This window comes from Corvus brachyrhynchos, unplaced genomic scaffold (assembly GCF_000691975.1).
Source record: "Corvus brachyrhynchos isolate BGI_N302 unplaced genomic scaffold, ASM69197v1 scaffold547, whole genome shotgun sequence".
NCBI lineage: Eukaryota > Metazoa > Chordata > Aves > Passeriformes > Corvidae > Corvus > Corvus brachyrhynchos.
In genome coordinates this window covers 557,160-571,360 of record NW_008239104.1, presented here as the reverse complement: position 1 = coordinate 571,360, position 14,201 = coordinate 557,160, and the positions used below count along the sequence as shown (strand labels likewise).

The following is a 14,201-nucleotide window of genomic DNA, read 5'->3' as shown; positions in this document are numbered from 1 at the left end:
TCCTGCTGTATGAATAATACTGATAAAGCAGCTAACTCAATTTAAGAATGACTGAAGTAGACTTTCATTATGTTTAACTATATGAATTTTTGCTATAAGATGGTGGTTAGTTGTGGAAATTTTTTTAGTGTTTTTTTTTTCCCAATACCATTATACTTATTGTCTCAAAAACTATCTTTCTTAAGAACAGTCTTCCTGAACATGACATTTAAAACTATGAGTAGAAACTGGAGGGTTTCTGCTGTAACTGGTTATGAACCATATGCTTCCTTCTTTATCAGGTGATGTAAGCATCAATTACTTTTTTACCCTCATTTATTTCTAGGTAGTCCTGTCCCAAATGAAGAAGGATTTGTTGAATTTCAGATGGCAGGTCCTTTGAAATACATGTGGTGGTACCACATAGTGGGACTCATCTGGATCAGCGAGTTTATCCTAGCCTGTCAGCAGATGACAGTAGCAGGGGCTGTTGTGACATACTATTTTACAAGGTAAGGATAACTTTGATAGCTCTATCATGAGCCACACTGGGCACCACTAAATTTGTGTTGGTTTGGCCAAATTTAGAAATATATCTTCTGAGAGAAGGCAGGTTACAACCACCCCTCCCCCACCAGGTTCTGGAATAGTTGAATTTTCCTCGAAGGAAATTGAAAGAGATAAAAACTATTTAACAAACACACAGGAAAAGAATAATAATGCTAAATGATAAAACCTCTCACTGTGGAGAGAAAAACCTGGGAAAATTTCAGAGTCCTTCCGCAGTCTCTCTCTCCCCCTCCTTGGAGCTGGGATGGGGTGGTGAGCCCACCTCCAGGGCCACGGCCTCGGTGGAAAGTTCTCCCGATGTATTCTGATGTTGAAACAGTCCAGCAGAGAGAAAAGGAAAAAAACGAAAAGGAAAACAAAAGTTCAGCTCTCCGGAGGAAAAGGAGCTGAAAAACTGACCGAAAGCTGGCTGGAAAGCAAGCAGGCTGCTTCCCCACCCTCGCTCTGCAGAAGCAGACAGGTTTTATCTCTGTGTCCTCAGAACATGAAAACAAACTGCTTTGGAAAAGTACACTTTTCTCTCTCCCCTCTCAGGCTCAATTTAAAGGCATAGAAAGGCATATATGCTAATTTCTGGGCATAGTGCAGCGATAGGGAATACAACATCAAGTCACCCCAAGACAGTAGCCTACACATTGACTTAGCAGAAATAATGAGGGGCAGGGGTTTTGGGGAGAATACTTGTATCCATTGTGAAAGCTGGGGAACAGTTAAATTGCCTTGACTCTTTTTAAATCATGTGAAGTCCTGAAATATCTGTTTTGCCAGTTATAGATGGTGTTCTTGACATATAAGACTTGAAGTCTTATTTGCCTTGTAACCTGTGCACATTCTACAGAGATGGGTGGTTGTTTACAAAGTAGGATGTGCCTGGAAGGTCATCTGTTTTGCTAATAATTAATGCTGGTAAGATCTGTAGAGGTTAAAAAAATAATGAAAGCAATTGATTATTATTTTAATTGCAAAACAGTGCCTTTTAAATTATTTACAGTGCTTCACTAGTCTTCATTAATCTTTCTTTCATGAGATTACGTAAGATCTTATTAGATTCATCATTTACATATAGATTCTGACAAGATTGTATACAAGTAAAAATTCTTGTAAAATTTTAAAGCTCCATATTTCATTGCTATGTTTGTGGACTAAGTTGTGTATCAGTTTTTGAATAATGTATGCAGATATTTTTCAAGTGCATGATTCAGATCACAAATATTTAATTGGTTTGTCTTTTTAATTGAGGCTGTTATCTGAACTACATTTTACTCCTTTTCTGCCCTACTCTTTAAAATAGTATCAAAAGCACAGAATCAATTTACTGTGCTGTCAGAAATTTTGTTATTTTCTTAATGATGAAGTTCTCCAGTATACCAGTGAAATACATCTATGAAATTATTACAAGATGTTACAGGGATGTAATCTTGTGAATAGTTAAACTAGATTGAGTACGGAATGAGGAAAATACAGAGGGAAGAGAATAACTCTGCATTTAAATAGATTGCTTAGGAACATGTATGCTTCACCTGTAAGTTTATGTATTTCCTATCACCTGAGGGTGAATGGATTTTCTTTTTTTTCCATATTCTATAATTCCATAACAGCAATTTTATTTTAAGTTAGTAAATACTCATTTCTCTCTGCTCTTATCTTCTTCTTGCATTTTAAGGTGCAATCATAATTTGAAAAGTGACTTGTAAAAATGGAAAAGGCATTAATTTGCACTTACCCATTATTTTGCATATGAGCAGCTTCCCAAATCAAATGAGACGAGGTTATCCATGGAGAAATGTTTTATATGTGTTCACTGCTCATTCACCTTAGCCAGATGGATTCCTTTCAACTCAGGCAATAAAAGGCCTCAAAGTGTTTTGCAAGACAGACTTTGCCCTGAACATGAGAAAGTGTTTGGGTTGCCTGGGCATAAGACTCAAGCCATTTTTGTGATTGTGCCCAACAGGGAGTAAAATTTGTCTTCCCCTGAAAGTTAGTTGAGAGAACATACAGGGTAAACCTATTTTAATCATTAACGTCTCAGATTATGTTATGCAGGTATTAGTTTCATGGAATGAAGAACCTACTTTATTATCTTTTCTGAATAAAATTTGCATCTTTCTGAAGCTGGGGAGATCCTTTATTTTTTGAATGTTAGCACATGTTTCTTAATATGCTTATTATCATGCTCTTATTTCTAATAAAGAAGAAGAGCCATTCTTTAAATGTTTAATAGTGCTGTTCTTTGAGAGAGACATATAAGTGAGTTTCTTGGTAGAAAAGTGGCTTCAAACTGTGAAAGTATTTATCTGATAAATTAAAAATATTATAGCTACATTGCATTAAATAACTTGTTTTAAGGCTCAACACTTGGTACCTTGAGGACATAATAGCTAAATCAGAAATGCAAAAAATCTGAGAAAAGACTGTAGGTGATCAATTAGTAATATCCTCTCCAAAGTCCACACAAAGATCTCCAACGAAACAAGAGGGGAGAAGGCAAGTTTATCTAAAAATGTATTAGCACGGTTTCTTACTGTTTTAGAAGGTTTTGAATTGCACACCATCCAATGTAACTTTACAGGAACTGCCAGTTGTTAACAGTGGTAATGAAGCCAGCTGCTAGTAAGACTACCTGTCACCAATGAGTATTTTCAGTTGCTCAGAGAATCACTGGCAAAGGTATTGGCAAAAACAGGTTAGTATAAAAGTGAAAGTGTGACAGTTCATTGACAAGATTCACTCTACTTCTTAGTAGATGGTTAAAGCACACAGAGGAAAAGTAGGATTAAAATCTAAAATCAGTTGATCTAAAACTAAACCTAAGATTATTTATGTGGAAGCTGGGGATGGAAAAAGGTTAAGGATGAGAAAGGATAAGGATAAAAAGGAGTAAGGGAGACCCTCCCATTGAGTCACAAGAGTGGACCCTCTTGCCTCTTTCAACCCCAGACTTGACCAACAGTTTAGGCCTAAAGATTTTAACAGCACTTAAACTTAGCATCACTTAATCAATACCCTAATTTAACCAATTTTCCAGAAGAGTCTATAGAATTTACTGTGAGCACAGCAGTAACTCAGTTATAGACTTGACTTACTTAGCAATCTAACATTCATAGTACATTTGCTGTAGTACATTCACACTCAGACTTGTATGTACAAGGTATAGATCAGTAAAAATAATTTCTTTCAAGTTCAGGGAAGTGCTCACGCTGGATGCCTTTGCACCTTCTCAACAGGCAAAGGGTTGAGGCTTGAGCAGTGGGGTGTCAGCCCAGGCTCTGTCAGCAGCATTTGACATTGGTCCTCTGAGTATCACAAACTTGAGAGTTCACTGGCTCAGAGAGGCCCCACTCAGAGGGAGGTGCTGGTCACAGCCCACTGCAGTCCAGGAATCTGCGGGGTTGCAAGAGAACTGGCTTCAGTGATAGTAATTCTCCATCCTGGCCACAATTCAGGTCTGCAATTTTCTTTGAAAGTTCAATAACAGAAATGTTGTTCTTCCTAGGTTGTTATTTAGTCACAAAAAAGAAAGTTTACAAGGCTGTTTAAAAACAGGAGCTTGTTAGACAGGACAAGTTCCTGGGAGCAGACCATGTTTCTGATAAGTTTGAGGAGCTGAGCCCAGGTGCTCTTTGTCAAGACTGAGGCCTAACAAGCATTTCTGAGATCACAGTGCAGCCCAAAGCAGGAAGGGACAAAGCGGATGCACCACCACACTACTCATATGTGTTACGAATAGATTTAAACACAGAAGAGCAAAGAAAACTAAGTCTCTGTGAATAAAGCAGATCAAACCCAGAAAGGTTTGAAATACACCCCAAAACTTGATTAAAACCAAAGGAGGTTAGATGTTGGTGCCAAAAAAAACTTGATATATTTTATTTAATTGTAAAAGAGGCAAAGAGAGAAAATAAAGAAAGAAAGAAATCGAAAAAGAGTGGGGTGGGGCAGGGAGAGTGACACGGGTTAGGTAGAAACATATCATCCTTCCAAGGATCCCAATGATGTCTGGTGACTTCCCTCCATCTGATCTTCTTTGTGCTTGGGGTCCCCTGCTGCACCCCAAAAAGTATAGTCCAATGGATTCTATACTTTTTGGGCCAGGTGGGAAAGCCCAGGTGCCTCCCCTGGGGAGGACAAGTTTGACACTGTCCCTTGCAACACTATGGATCTGTTGCATCATGTTGCAGTGCTGTGGTGGAGGCTTTGATGGGCCATGACATCCCCGCTGCTGTCATTCACATGAGTGGCCGTAGATCTGGCTATCCCAGGGTGAAGGGCTCCACATCTGAGCTGGTCTGCACAGCAGAGGATGGGAATTCACTGCCTTTGACTAGAGGCTTTTTCACCACACACCCAAAGCCTCTCTCCGCCCTCCCTTTGGTGTGACAGTCTGTGGGAGACTGGCAGCTGATAGCCCTGGGGCTGTGGTCTCCACCAGGTGAAGGTGAGGCTTTACCCTCCTGTGAATGTATTCTTTTCCCGAAGCCCAGACTTGAGTCACTTTATCTTATCTCCATCAACTTGCAGTCCAGGGCCTCAGTCGGGAGGCTCATGGAGGATGTGGTGGTCTTCCATGCAGCTTTTGTTATACAGTTTTGCTATAATAGGCAATAAGTCCTAAGCCAAAAAAATTTCAGTCTCTGACAGTAAGACATACTGATTCCTTATCCTAGTCCTACTTCTGCATTAGAGAAAAATCTGCGAGTTACACAGATTGTCAGGGTGGAGTAAGCAATATATCCTGAAAGCTAGTATGAGGATAATATATTCCTTTTCCACATTGTTTTGTTGAGAATTTGTAGCACTTGTAGAAGATTTCACATAAATACTGATCATTCTACTTCATTTTTTTTCTCTTTTCAACAGGGAGAAAAGAAATCTGCCATTTACTCCTATTCTGGCATCTGTTAATCGCCTTGTTTGTTACCACCTAGGAACAGTAGCAAAGGGGTCTTTCATTATCACACTAGTGAAGATACCACGAATGATTCTCATGTATATTCACACACAACTCAAAGGAAAAGTAAGAGAAATAGATTCCATTTTCTTACCAAAACTCAAGGCCTGACGTGTTTACCTGTTTGTTTAGTCAATGTGGGAGGTTGGAAGTCTTGTTTTGGAATAGATCAAGGGTAAGAATAAATTCTTCACTATCAGGGTGGTGAGACACTAGAACAGGTTACCCAGAGAAGTTGTAGATACCCCACCCCTGGAAGTGTTCTGAGTCACATTGGATGAGGCTTTGAGCAACCTGGCCTAGTGAAAGGTGTCCCTGGCTGGTGGTGTTGGGAGTTCCTTCCAACCCAAACCATCCTATGAATATGAATATTTAGACTTTATAGGACCATGGGACTGATACAGATTGCTTAAGTTAGTGGGCTGAATATCAGTTACTGAAACACCAGGGAATATTTTTCCATAAAAACTCTTTATCTATGTTTTCCCACATTCTGTGCTTTTCTAGGAAAATGCTTGTGCTCGCTGTATGCTTAAAGCCTGCATCTGCTGCCTTTGGTGTCTAGAAAAGTGCCTGACATACTTAAATCAGGTAAGATTTTCAATATTTAAATTTTATGTAAGGGCTGGTACTAGTATATATATTCTCAGAGTGCAGTCTGATGCCAACACATAATGTCTTGTACTTTGGACCTGAACTTGAATGAAAATACTTCAGTCTTGTCTCCATTACTGAAATTATACTGCAAAACACTACATTGACCTTTGGAATGTAAACAAAAACTAAAAATAGCCAATATTCATCTTTATGAACATGGTATCTAAACTTTTTAACAATGTATTTAGTGGTTGGAAACATTCCCTCTTATGTCTACTCGTTCAAACTGCCTCTGAGTTTCAAAATATTTTTGCAGTGAGACGAGAATTAAGCTTTGCTAGGTGTAATATTTAAGATTCCCACAGTGTAAGAACTATACAAAACATCAAATTGTCATCATTGTCTCCAAAGGGGAAAAGGAGTTGCAAAGTGCAACATACTAGCTGGTCCTTGTAAAAGACCCTTTGTAAAAGTGGGTTTATGGGCCTGTAGTTCCACCTCTTACATATGTACATAAATACCTTGGTAATATCTGTTTCACTGTTGTTAATTTTTTTTGCTTGTGGAAATGTACAAAATAAAATCATAAGAAAGCATTTTAAACCCCTCAATGTAATCCTTGAAAACTGTCCTCACTAACCTTAAATGCAGTCTAGTTGAGTATCTAGAAATTATCTTGGTTGACTTGTATGACACTCAAATTCTTTTATATTTCCAGATTTCTTTTTTGGAACTATTTAATTTCTGTAGCTATGCTACCGTTCACCACCTCCTGCAGAGAAACTGCAAATTCCGTTTAATGAGTTTTTTTGAACAAACTAGTTAATGCATAAATTATGAGCAAGGAAGGAGAAGAATAGTACTTCTTTACCTCATATAATCTTCTGTCAGCTGGTTCATATTGCTTGATTCAACAACTCTCAAGGGAATTTTGGTTCATTAAAATCATATGATGAATGTGACTTACTCAGAAGCTGTATCTTCCCCCTCACCTTCCCCACCCTCTATCTGAAATACCTGATCGTTCTATGAACAAATCTTCAATCTCCTTTTCTCAGAATGCGTATACAGCCACAGCTATCAACAGCACCAATTTCTGCACCTCAGCAAAGGATGCCTTTGTTATCCTAGTGGAAAATGCTTTGCGAGTGGCTGCCATAAACACAGTTGGGGATTTTATGCTGTTTCTAGGAAAGGTATGTCTGCTGCATACAGTTGTTACAGACCTACAGAGAAGCAATCTTTCTTTAGCAATGGCTTGAACCCTAATACAAAATGCCTTAAAAATCCTGTTTCTTAGTGTGCACTTTATCACATCTAGCAGCATCCTATTAGGAAGGGACTATTCAGGATAGGGAGCATAAGCAGATGACCCGCTTAAACTTAGTAAAAGTGGCTAGAGAGGAATAGCTGAAGCTTATGACACCTTTTCCATTATTTTTTTAGGGAGTCAAGAGAAAAGTGATTAGAAGTTCTAAGGTTTTGATTTTGTGGTTAAGACAGAATTGCAAGGAAAGGAAGCTTTTCTTTTAAATTCTGTTTAGGAAGGATTCTTCAGGTTTATGTTGAAAATTTGACATATTATTGACCACCCTTTATTGGGGTGACAAAATTGGACTGGAAGAGTACAGAAGCCTGCTATGAGGAACTGCCAGCTTAAGCAACAAAGTTAGTTCTACTCTGAGAATTAAAAGGAGACTAGAATAATTTCTTCAGTCAGTCAGCCTCTTGGGTCTCCAGCTGATGGAGACAGACTGTATGGAAACGTAATCCAGTGAATTATTTCTATCCTTTGAAGTGCCATAATTTACTGAAACAATTAATACCAGTCTTCTTAAATCACCTGTGCCTAAGTATTTGGACACTGGTTGGACTGATCTGTATTCCTTATTGCATTCCTCTACTTCTGTTAAATCAGAGTACAGCGGGCTGAACTTTGAATCCAGTAATTAAGTGAGTAAGATGTGAGAAGGAATAAACACATTAGGGAGATAAAGGTGCTTGAGAGAACCTGAAATTACATAACAAAGTTTTACTGAGGTATCTGAAAAATGTTAGGAAACACCTCCCTGAAAAGAAGTCTCAGATTATTAGAAAAATGTGCCAGTGACAGAAATGTTCAAATGAACAGTGCATATAAAAATTAGTATCAGCTGTAACAATGCTACACTATCAGCATCTCCTCTACCAGTTCAATGTGGTGTTTTCATAAAAGCTGACCTATGTAATGATTTTGTGTTTAGTTGCAGTTCATAATAATAAATTCAGAAATGTTCAAAACGTTAAGTGGCCAATTAGTCCTTTTATTTTTGCCAAAACCACACTGGTACCCAGTGGAATATATGTTAGGGCCTCACACATAGTGTAGTTCTGTGGAGACTATTACATGAAGTTCCTCATGTGAATTCTGATCTACTTGCTCCTGTATGGAGGGGAGATAGATATTAAACAAGCTTGAAAGTTGTTCCACTAGCAAAATGAAAAACATACCATCCTCCTTATACCTGACCTTCTCCCTCCACCCCAAATAAAAAAACCCTACTGGATGTTAGCTTATGCGCTGCATCAGGTTGTGGGGTTTATATAATTGACAGGATAAAGTTCTTTTTTACAGGAATATTGTATAACACTAGAACAATGACAGCAGAATATAAATGTAATCTGCTCTGAAAAATAATCTTTGTGCTGAAGGATGTGTAACAATTGACTTGAACCTGCTGAAAAATGAATTAAATGTCATTTACCCCGAGGGACATGGTAGGAGGTAAAGGAGGTAAAGATCTTGTTACCTACCATGTGTAACCTCTAATTCTAACCCTGGCAGACCAAGAAGCATATTGCCTTAAAAAAAATAAACCAAACAAAAAATATCAAAAGGCTTCTGCCATTAGAGTTGCCTACCATTTTCTTCTTCAGGTCCTGATTGTCTGCAGCACAGGTTTGGCCGGCATTATGTTGCTGAATTACCAACGAGATTACACCATCTGGGTGCTGCCACTCATCATTGTCTGCCTCTTTGCATTCCTGGTTGCTCACTGCTTCCTTTCCATTTATGAAATGGTTGTTGATGTCCTTTTCTTATGTTTTGCCATCGATACAAAATACAATGATGGGAGCCCTGGCAGGGAATTCTACATGGATAAAGTTCTCATGGTAAGTTTCCCCTTACTCTCAAAGTCTAAGGATCTGGTTCCATAAAATAGGTATTTTGACAGTGGAATGAATGCACTAGCTGAGTTCAATATGGGGATTTTTTGGTTGTTTGATTTTTTTACCTTGCCTTCTTGTTTATGGCTTGATCAGGAGACAGTGTCATCTGATAAGCATCAAATAAGGAATGATGCTTCCTTCCTGTGGTATTCGCTTTTATTTGCTAGCTGTTAGATGAGCAGTCAGCTTGCAGAATCATACTATTGGGTATCATGTCTTGTAAATGCCACAGTGCAAAATAGAAAGAAGCAAAACTAAGGGAAGAAAATTTGGGTTTTGTACTTTCCCAAGAAGGACCTCTCTTTGGATGTGAGAGAGAAAAAAATAACAGACTATTCTACCTCACACATAGATAGAGTGACCACAGTGGAGTTTTTGTACAGACACGAACCAGAATTTGTGTGACTCTGTCACACATAGAAACACCAGGCTTTATGTTCTGTCCTGGAGCCTACATGCTTTGTCAAGGCTTTTTGCAAGGCCATTTAATTTTGTTTATTTTTGTTTCATGTTGTTTTCTGTTCACTCTAACTAGAAACCAAGATGTAAAATTCTGCTTCTCAAGCCCTTCACTTTGTTGTTGAGTAGGAAATTTCTTGACAGTGTTTTTAAGTGGCAGCTGTAGAATGTGTCTCTGTAAAATGTACCCTCGTGTAGGCTAGAGGAAGATTCTCCTGACTTCCTAGCATGATTTTTTTTTTATTACTGTGGGAAAACCATGCCAAGAATTTAGTGCTAAATTTTTTGTAAACCCCTACAGAATCTAAAGTATATAATAAAAAAAGTGGCAGCTGATTAGTTGCTTCTTAACAAAGAGTAACAGTAAAATGCAGCATGTTCTATCAGAAGAAAGCGCTGATAAATTCTAAAAGCATTGTGCATTTCTTTAGTCAGCAGTCAATATCAGAGAATCCCAGCAGCTAAAGTCTACTGACATTTTCTGCAGAATTCTTGCCTTTAGGAGAAAAAAATTGCTTAAAATTGAATTAGCACCTTTTCTAATTTTCATGAAAAGGAGATTGTGATTTGGTGAAAAATGTAAGAGGTTGTATTGAGGAAAGTTAGGGAAATCACCCAAACCTTGCAAGTAATTACCTCCAAGTCCTTTTGTTTAATGGAGTTCTAACATTATGCACAGGATACAAGGCAGTAAATGGGATTCTGGTATGTTTGGGGTTTTTGTTGTTATGGTTTATTTTTTGTTTGGTTTTGGCTTGTTTTTTGCTTTTTTTGAAAACCAGCCTTTTACCTTCTTTCCCCATAAAGGAGAGCATTGCAGGGTAAATGTGAAAGTTGTAAGAGCACACAAGGCAAACATTTGTCTGGCTTCCAGAATTAAGTGAGGGAGGCCTTTGTGGCTGTTTGGCAGGCTTTTTTGATATTTCATGGTCAAGTCTAAGCAAGAGAAGTGGGAGATGCAAACTGCCTGGATATTTTGAGTAGTTACATCTTGAAGTTCTGTCTTGAGTTTGATGTTTGGAGTCTGCTCTATGAAAGCACTTGTCATTTCATTACTGTTTTTCAGGAGTTTGTGGAGAACAGTAGGAAATCTATGAAAGAAGCTGGCCGGGGAGGTGGAGCTGAGGGCAGAGAGCTAAAACCAATGGTAGGTGCAGATGAGGAGGTGGCGATCCTCCAAGAGTTTCACTTTTACTTCTTCTCCCTCTTTGTCTTTACTGACTGCACTTCTTCAGGAGAAGTTTTTGTTCTCTGTATCACTCAAGATGTTCTGCTTTTTCTGTTTGTGAGCTTGCCTATCACCTGGATGGCAGAGTTTTTGTCACAGCTGAGACCATCTCCTGTAAAAGTAAGATGAAAGGAACTGTCTCATATGAAACAAATGCAGTATAATTTCATTAGGATTAGTGGCGCATGATATGTGGTATATGCAGACACCTCAATTGCTGAATAGTCTAAAAATAAGACAGCTCTGAGATTCATTGGGCTCTTCTTTGCCCTGAGATGAACAATTTTTGCTCATCTTACATTCCCTACAAAAGCCTGAAATGAAGAACACTACTGAGTGCATCCGTTGTTGCAAAGTAAAACCAGGTATTTAAAGCCCTCACCAAATTATCTTACACAGTGCCAAGGAATTGGATACAGTGATTCCTTTCAACCTGCTCAAATGACATTTCTCCCAGTTGTTTGTTTTATTGCCAACTACTTATGTTGCTTGTCTCTTGTGTGCTCTTTCCATCTCACACTGTCAGATGCACAGACAGTGAACAATGCATCATTTATGCTTCTGCAGCCTGTTTTACTAATGGTGTGCCTGTTAGGAAGGCGTTGCATGTCTGAGTAGCCTGGAATAAGGAACACTATATATGGTACAGATAACAGATAGGAGGATAAGTTTGGAAGGTGGAGAACAGAGAGCGTATAATGGAGAGCCAGGCTGGGCAAGGTATGACTTGTCATTGTACATTATGACTTTGTAAGAGAGAGTATTTTTCCATCATTACTTTCTCAGAGTGTTTGGGGTCGTATTTCTATACCATGGGGATAATTTTTTAACCAAATGGAATCTAAATAAGTGTATGCTAACAGAAGAATTTATTTTTTCAACAATGTATGTGAAGCCATGTTGCATGAGCGTTTTTTGACTAAGCTGGAATGGGTCCCTGCTATAGACTGGATAGATGTGTAGCTTTGTGTGTTTTGCTATTTCATTATGGCATACCAATTTCTAGATTTGCTTATGCCTAAATGCTGCTGTGTTTATACATACAAAAAACTAAATGAATGCTCATTTACTGTTTTCTTCTGGGAGTAATTCTAGCCGGTCAAGCAGACACTAACATTGGGATTTTCAAAGCAGCCTAAATGCTATATAGATGCAAATGTGTCATGAAAATGACTGAGAATTGGGTATGAAAACTCTCTAGTCATATGTACAAAAAATTCAGTTCAAAATTTTATGTTGAATTCTTAATTCAAATAATTGGTTTACCTTAAGTGGTTTTCCACTCATGCTGTTGTCAGAGCTGGCACAGGCTGCTACTTATACTTTTGTACTTGACTGCCTAAAGCTTGGATGTTAAAAAACTTTATTTACCCCCAGCCCTGTAAAAGCACAAACCAAGTACTTGCAAATCAAGGGTGGTCTTATTCTTAGAGGAATTTTTTTCTCGGCTCTTGAGCCTGGTACTGGCTGAAAGTCGTCATGGGACTGCTGGGGAAGATGCTGAGCACTTGGGGCTCAGCATGGGAGTAGTCACCTGCTGAATTGCTCCCAGTTCTGCTGCTCATGTGATTGTCTTGTTTGGAACTGTTTGGGCCTTGTGGTTTTCCATTTTTGGGCATTCAGCTCCAGTTGATTTAACGTTGAAATACTAGGTTCTCACTTCCTGAAAACGATGGGACACAGCAGTTAAATTTCTGATACCTTTCCCCAAAGTACTGATAGATGGCCTCAGTTACATCTAGAATAGGATCATTCATGAGTCTGTTATGTATCAGTAGTACCCATAGTCCCAAAATTGCATGTCTGAAATTTAGATCAATATTACTTTTTTCTCTTATTTTAAAAACACAGTCTTTACTGTTTTGCTTCAGTTTCCTTGAAATGCAGATATTTTTTAGATATGACAATTATTTCTTAAAGTGAAATGCTGATATTTCTTAGATATGACAATTATTTCTTAAAGTGAAATGCCCTAAGTGCAGTTGTATTTAAAGTAGATCTTAGTAGCAGAGATGAGGAAACACTTAGGATGTTCTGTTCTCATATCAGGGCACAACAAAAAACCCCACCTTTTCATGCTTCTTTCTTTATGGCTTCCAGTGACCCCTTTGATTCAGTTTCTCCTTGTCCTTTGGCATTTGTCTAAGACTGTACTGTATGACTTTGTTTTCTAGGCCTTATATATATAAATATACAGCCAAAATCAGAGAAAAGGAACAGGGATTTAAAACTTTTTTTAACAATTATTTTAATGAAACATGTACTCTTTTCATACGGGTGGCTTTTACAAGCAGCTTTATCATTGTTCCATTTCTTAAATTATTTGTTGTGGTCATGGAAATGTTGATTCTTATCTGCTCGATATTTTAAAATCTGGAGGAAGTATCATTGTAAAGATAATTTGAAATCATGACTGGGTTTAGAGACAGATTTCCCATGACACTGCTAATCTGCTGAGAGTTTTACTTGTTTTGTTTATTTTAAATTTGCATTAAATTCGGGACAGTGACGTACAGAAAACCTTAAAATCAAGGAAAGTCTCAAATTTAGATTTTTCAATAGGTGGTTTCAGCAAGAATTCATCCAGTTCAAATGTGTTTGTAAGCAGTTATTTTACTTTACAGCCCTGGCAGGGTACAGTTTTGTTTACCAGTATCAGATATCACAATAACCAACTCCTCAGGTATTTAGGTGTGTGGGAGCCCTTGCATCTCCTATTAAACAGAACCTACAAAATGGGGACAGATAATTTTTATATGCAATTAACTTCCTGCTTACCCTACTTACCCCTCATACCCATTGCCCTCTATCCTCCCCTTGAGTTCAGTAGCCTCCTTCACACTTCAGCAGTGTTCCTTTGAAGGGTATGGATTCTCCATACAGGCAATTGAAATAACAGATTGCTAAAGCTTAGTCTTAGCCATACTCGTGATTAATTCATGACTAGATACAAAGATGCTGAGGATGGGAAGAGAGATGAACTGTACTACTGTACATAAAAAAGTACTGTATGCTTCATTTCATCTAATGAGAAAGCTCTGGGAGGTAGCAGGGATCATTCCTTGCCTGTTGTTTGATCCATATTTGTACATACTGTAGAGGGTGGCTAAAGCCAGAAAGGGCAGAGAAACATTCCTTTGGAAGTAAAACTGCCAGGATAGTTATCTGAAGTTATTAAATAATGACACGAGAACATGCTTTTTTATT

The 14,201-nt window shown here is 38.2% G+C and overlaps 1 protein-coding gene across 5 annotated transcripts in view; it reads left to right on the top strand.

The window, feature by feature from the left end:
- SLC44A1 (solute carrier family 44 member 1) overlaps positions 1-14,201 on the top strand; it is a 67,961-nt gene that overhangs the window by 35,898 nt on the left and 17,862 nt on the right. For 3 of the 5 annotated variants that reach the window (XR_001863686.1, XM_017739353.1, XM_017739356.1), the window contains exons 9-14: positions 326-491; positions 5,410-5,566; positions 6,008-6,091; positions 7,156-7,293; positions 9,014-9,250; positions 10,833-10,913. Coding sequence is in view for 4 of the 5 variants with exons in the window: in XM_017739353.1 (XP_017594842.1) it covers positions 326-491; positions 5,410-5,566; positions 6,008-6,091; positions 7,156-7,293; positions 9,014-9,250; positions 10,833-10,913 (863 nt within the window). In the remaining variant the exon portion in view is untranslated. Of the gene's footprint in view, positions 1-325; positions 492-5,409; positions 5,567-6,007; positions 6,092-7,155; positions 7,294-9,013; positions 9,251-10,832; positions 12,038-14,201 lie in introns of those variants that run through there. The other 2 variants (XM_017739355.1, XM_017739352.1) reach the window with 2 other exon arrangements.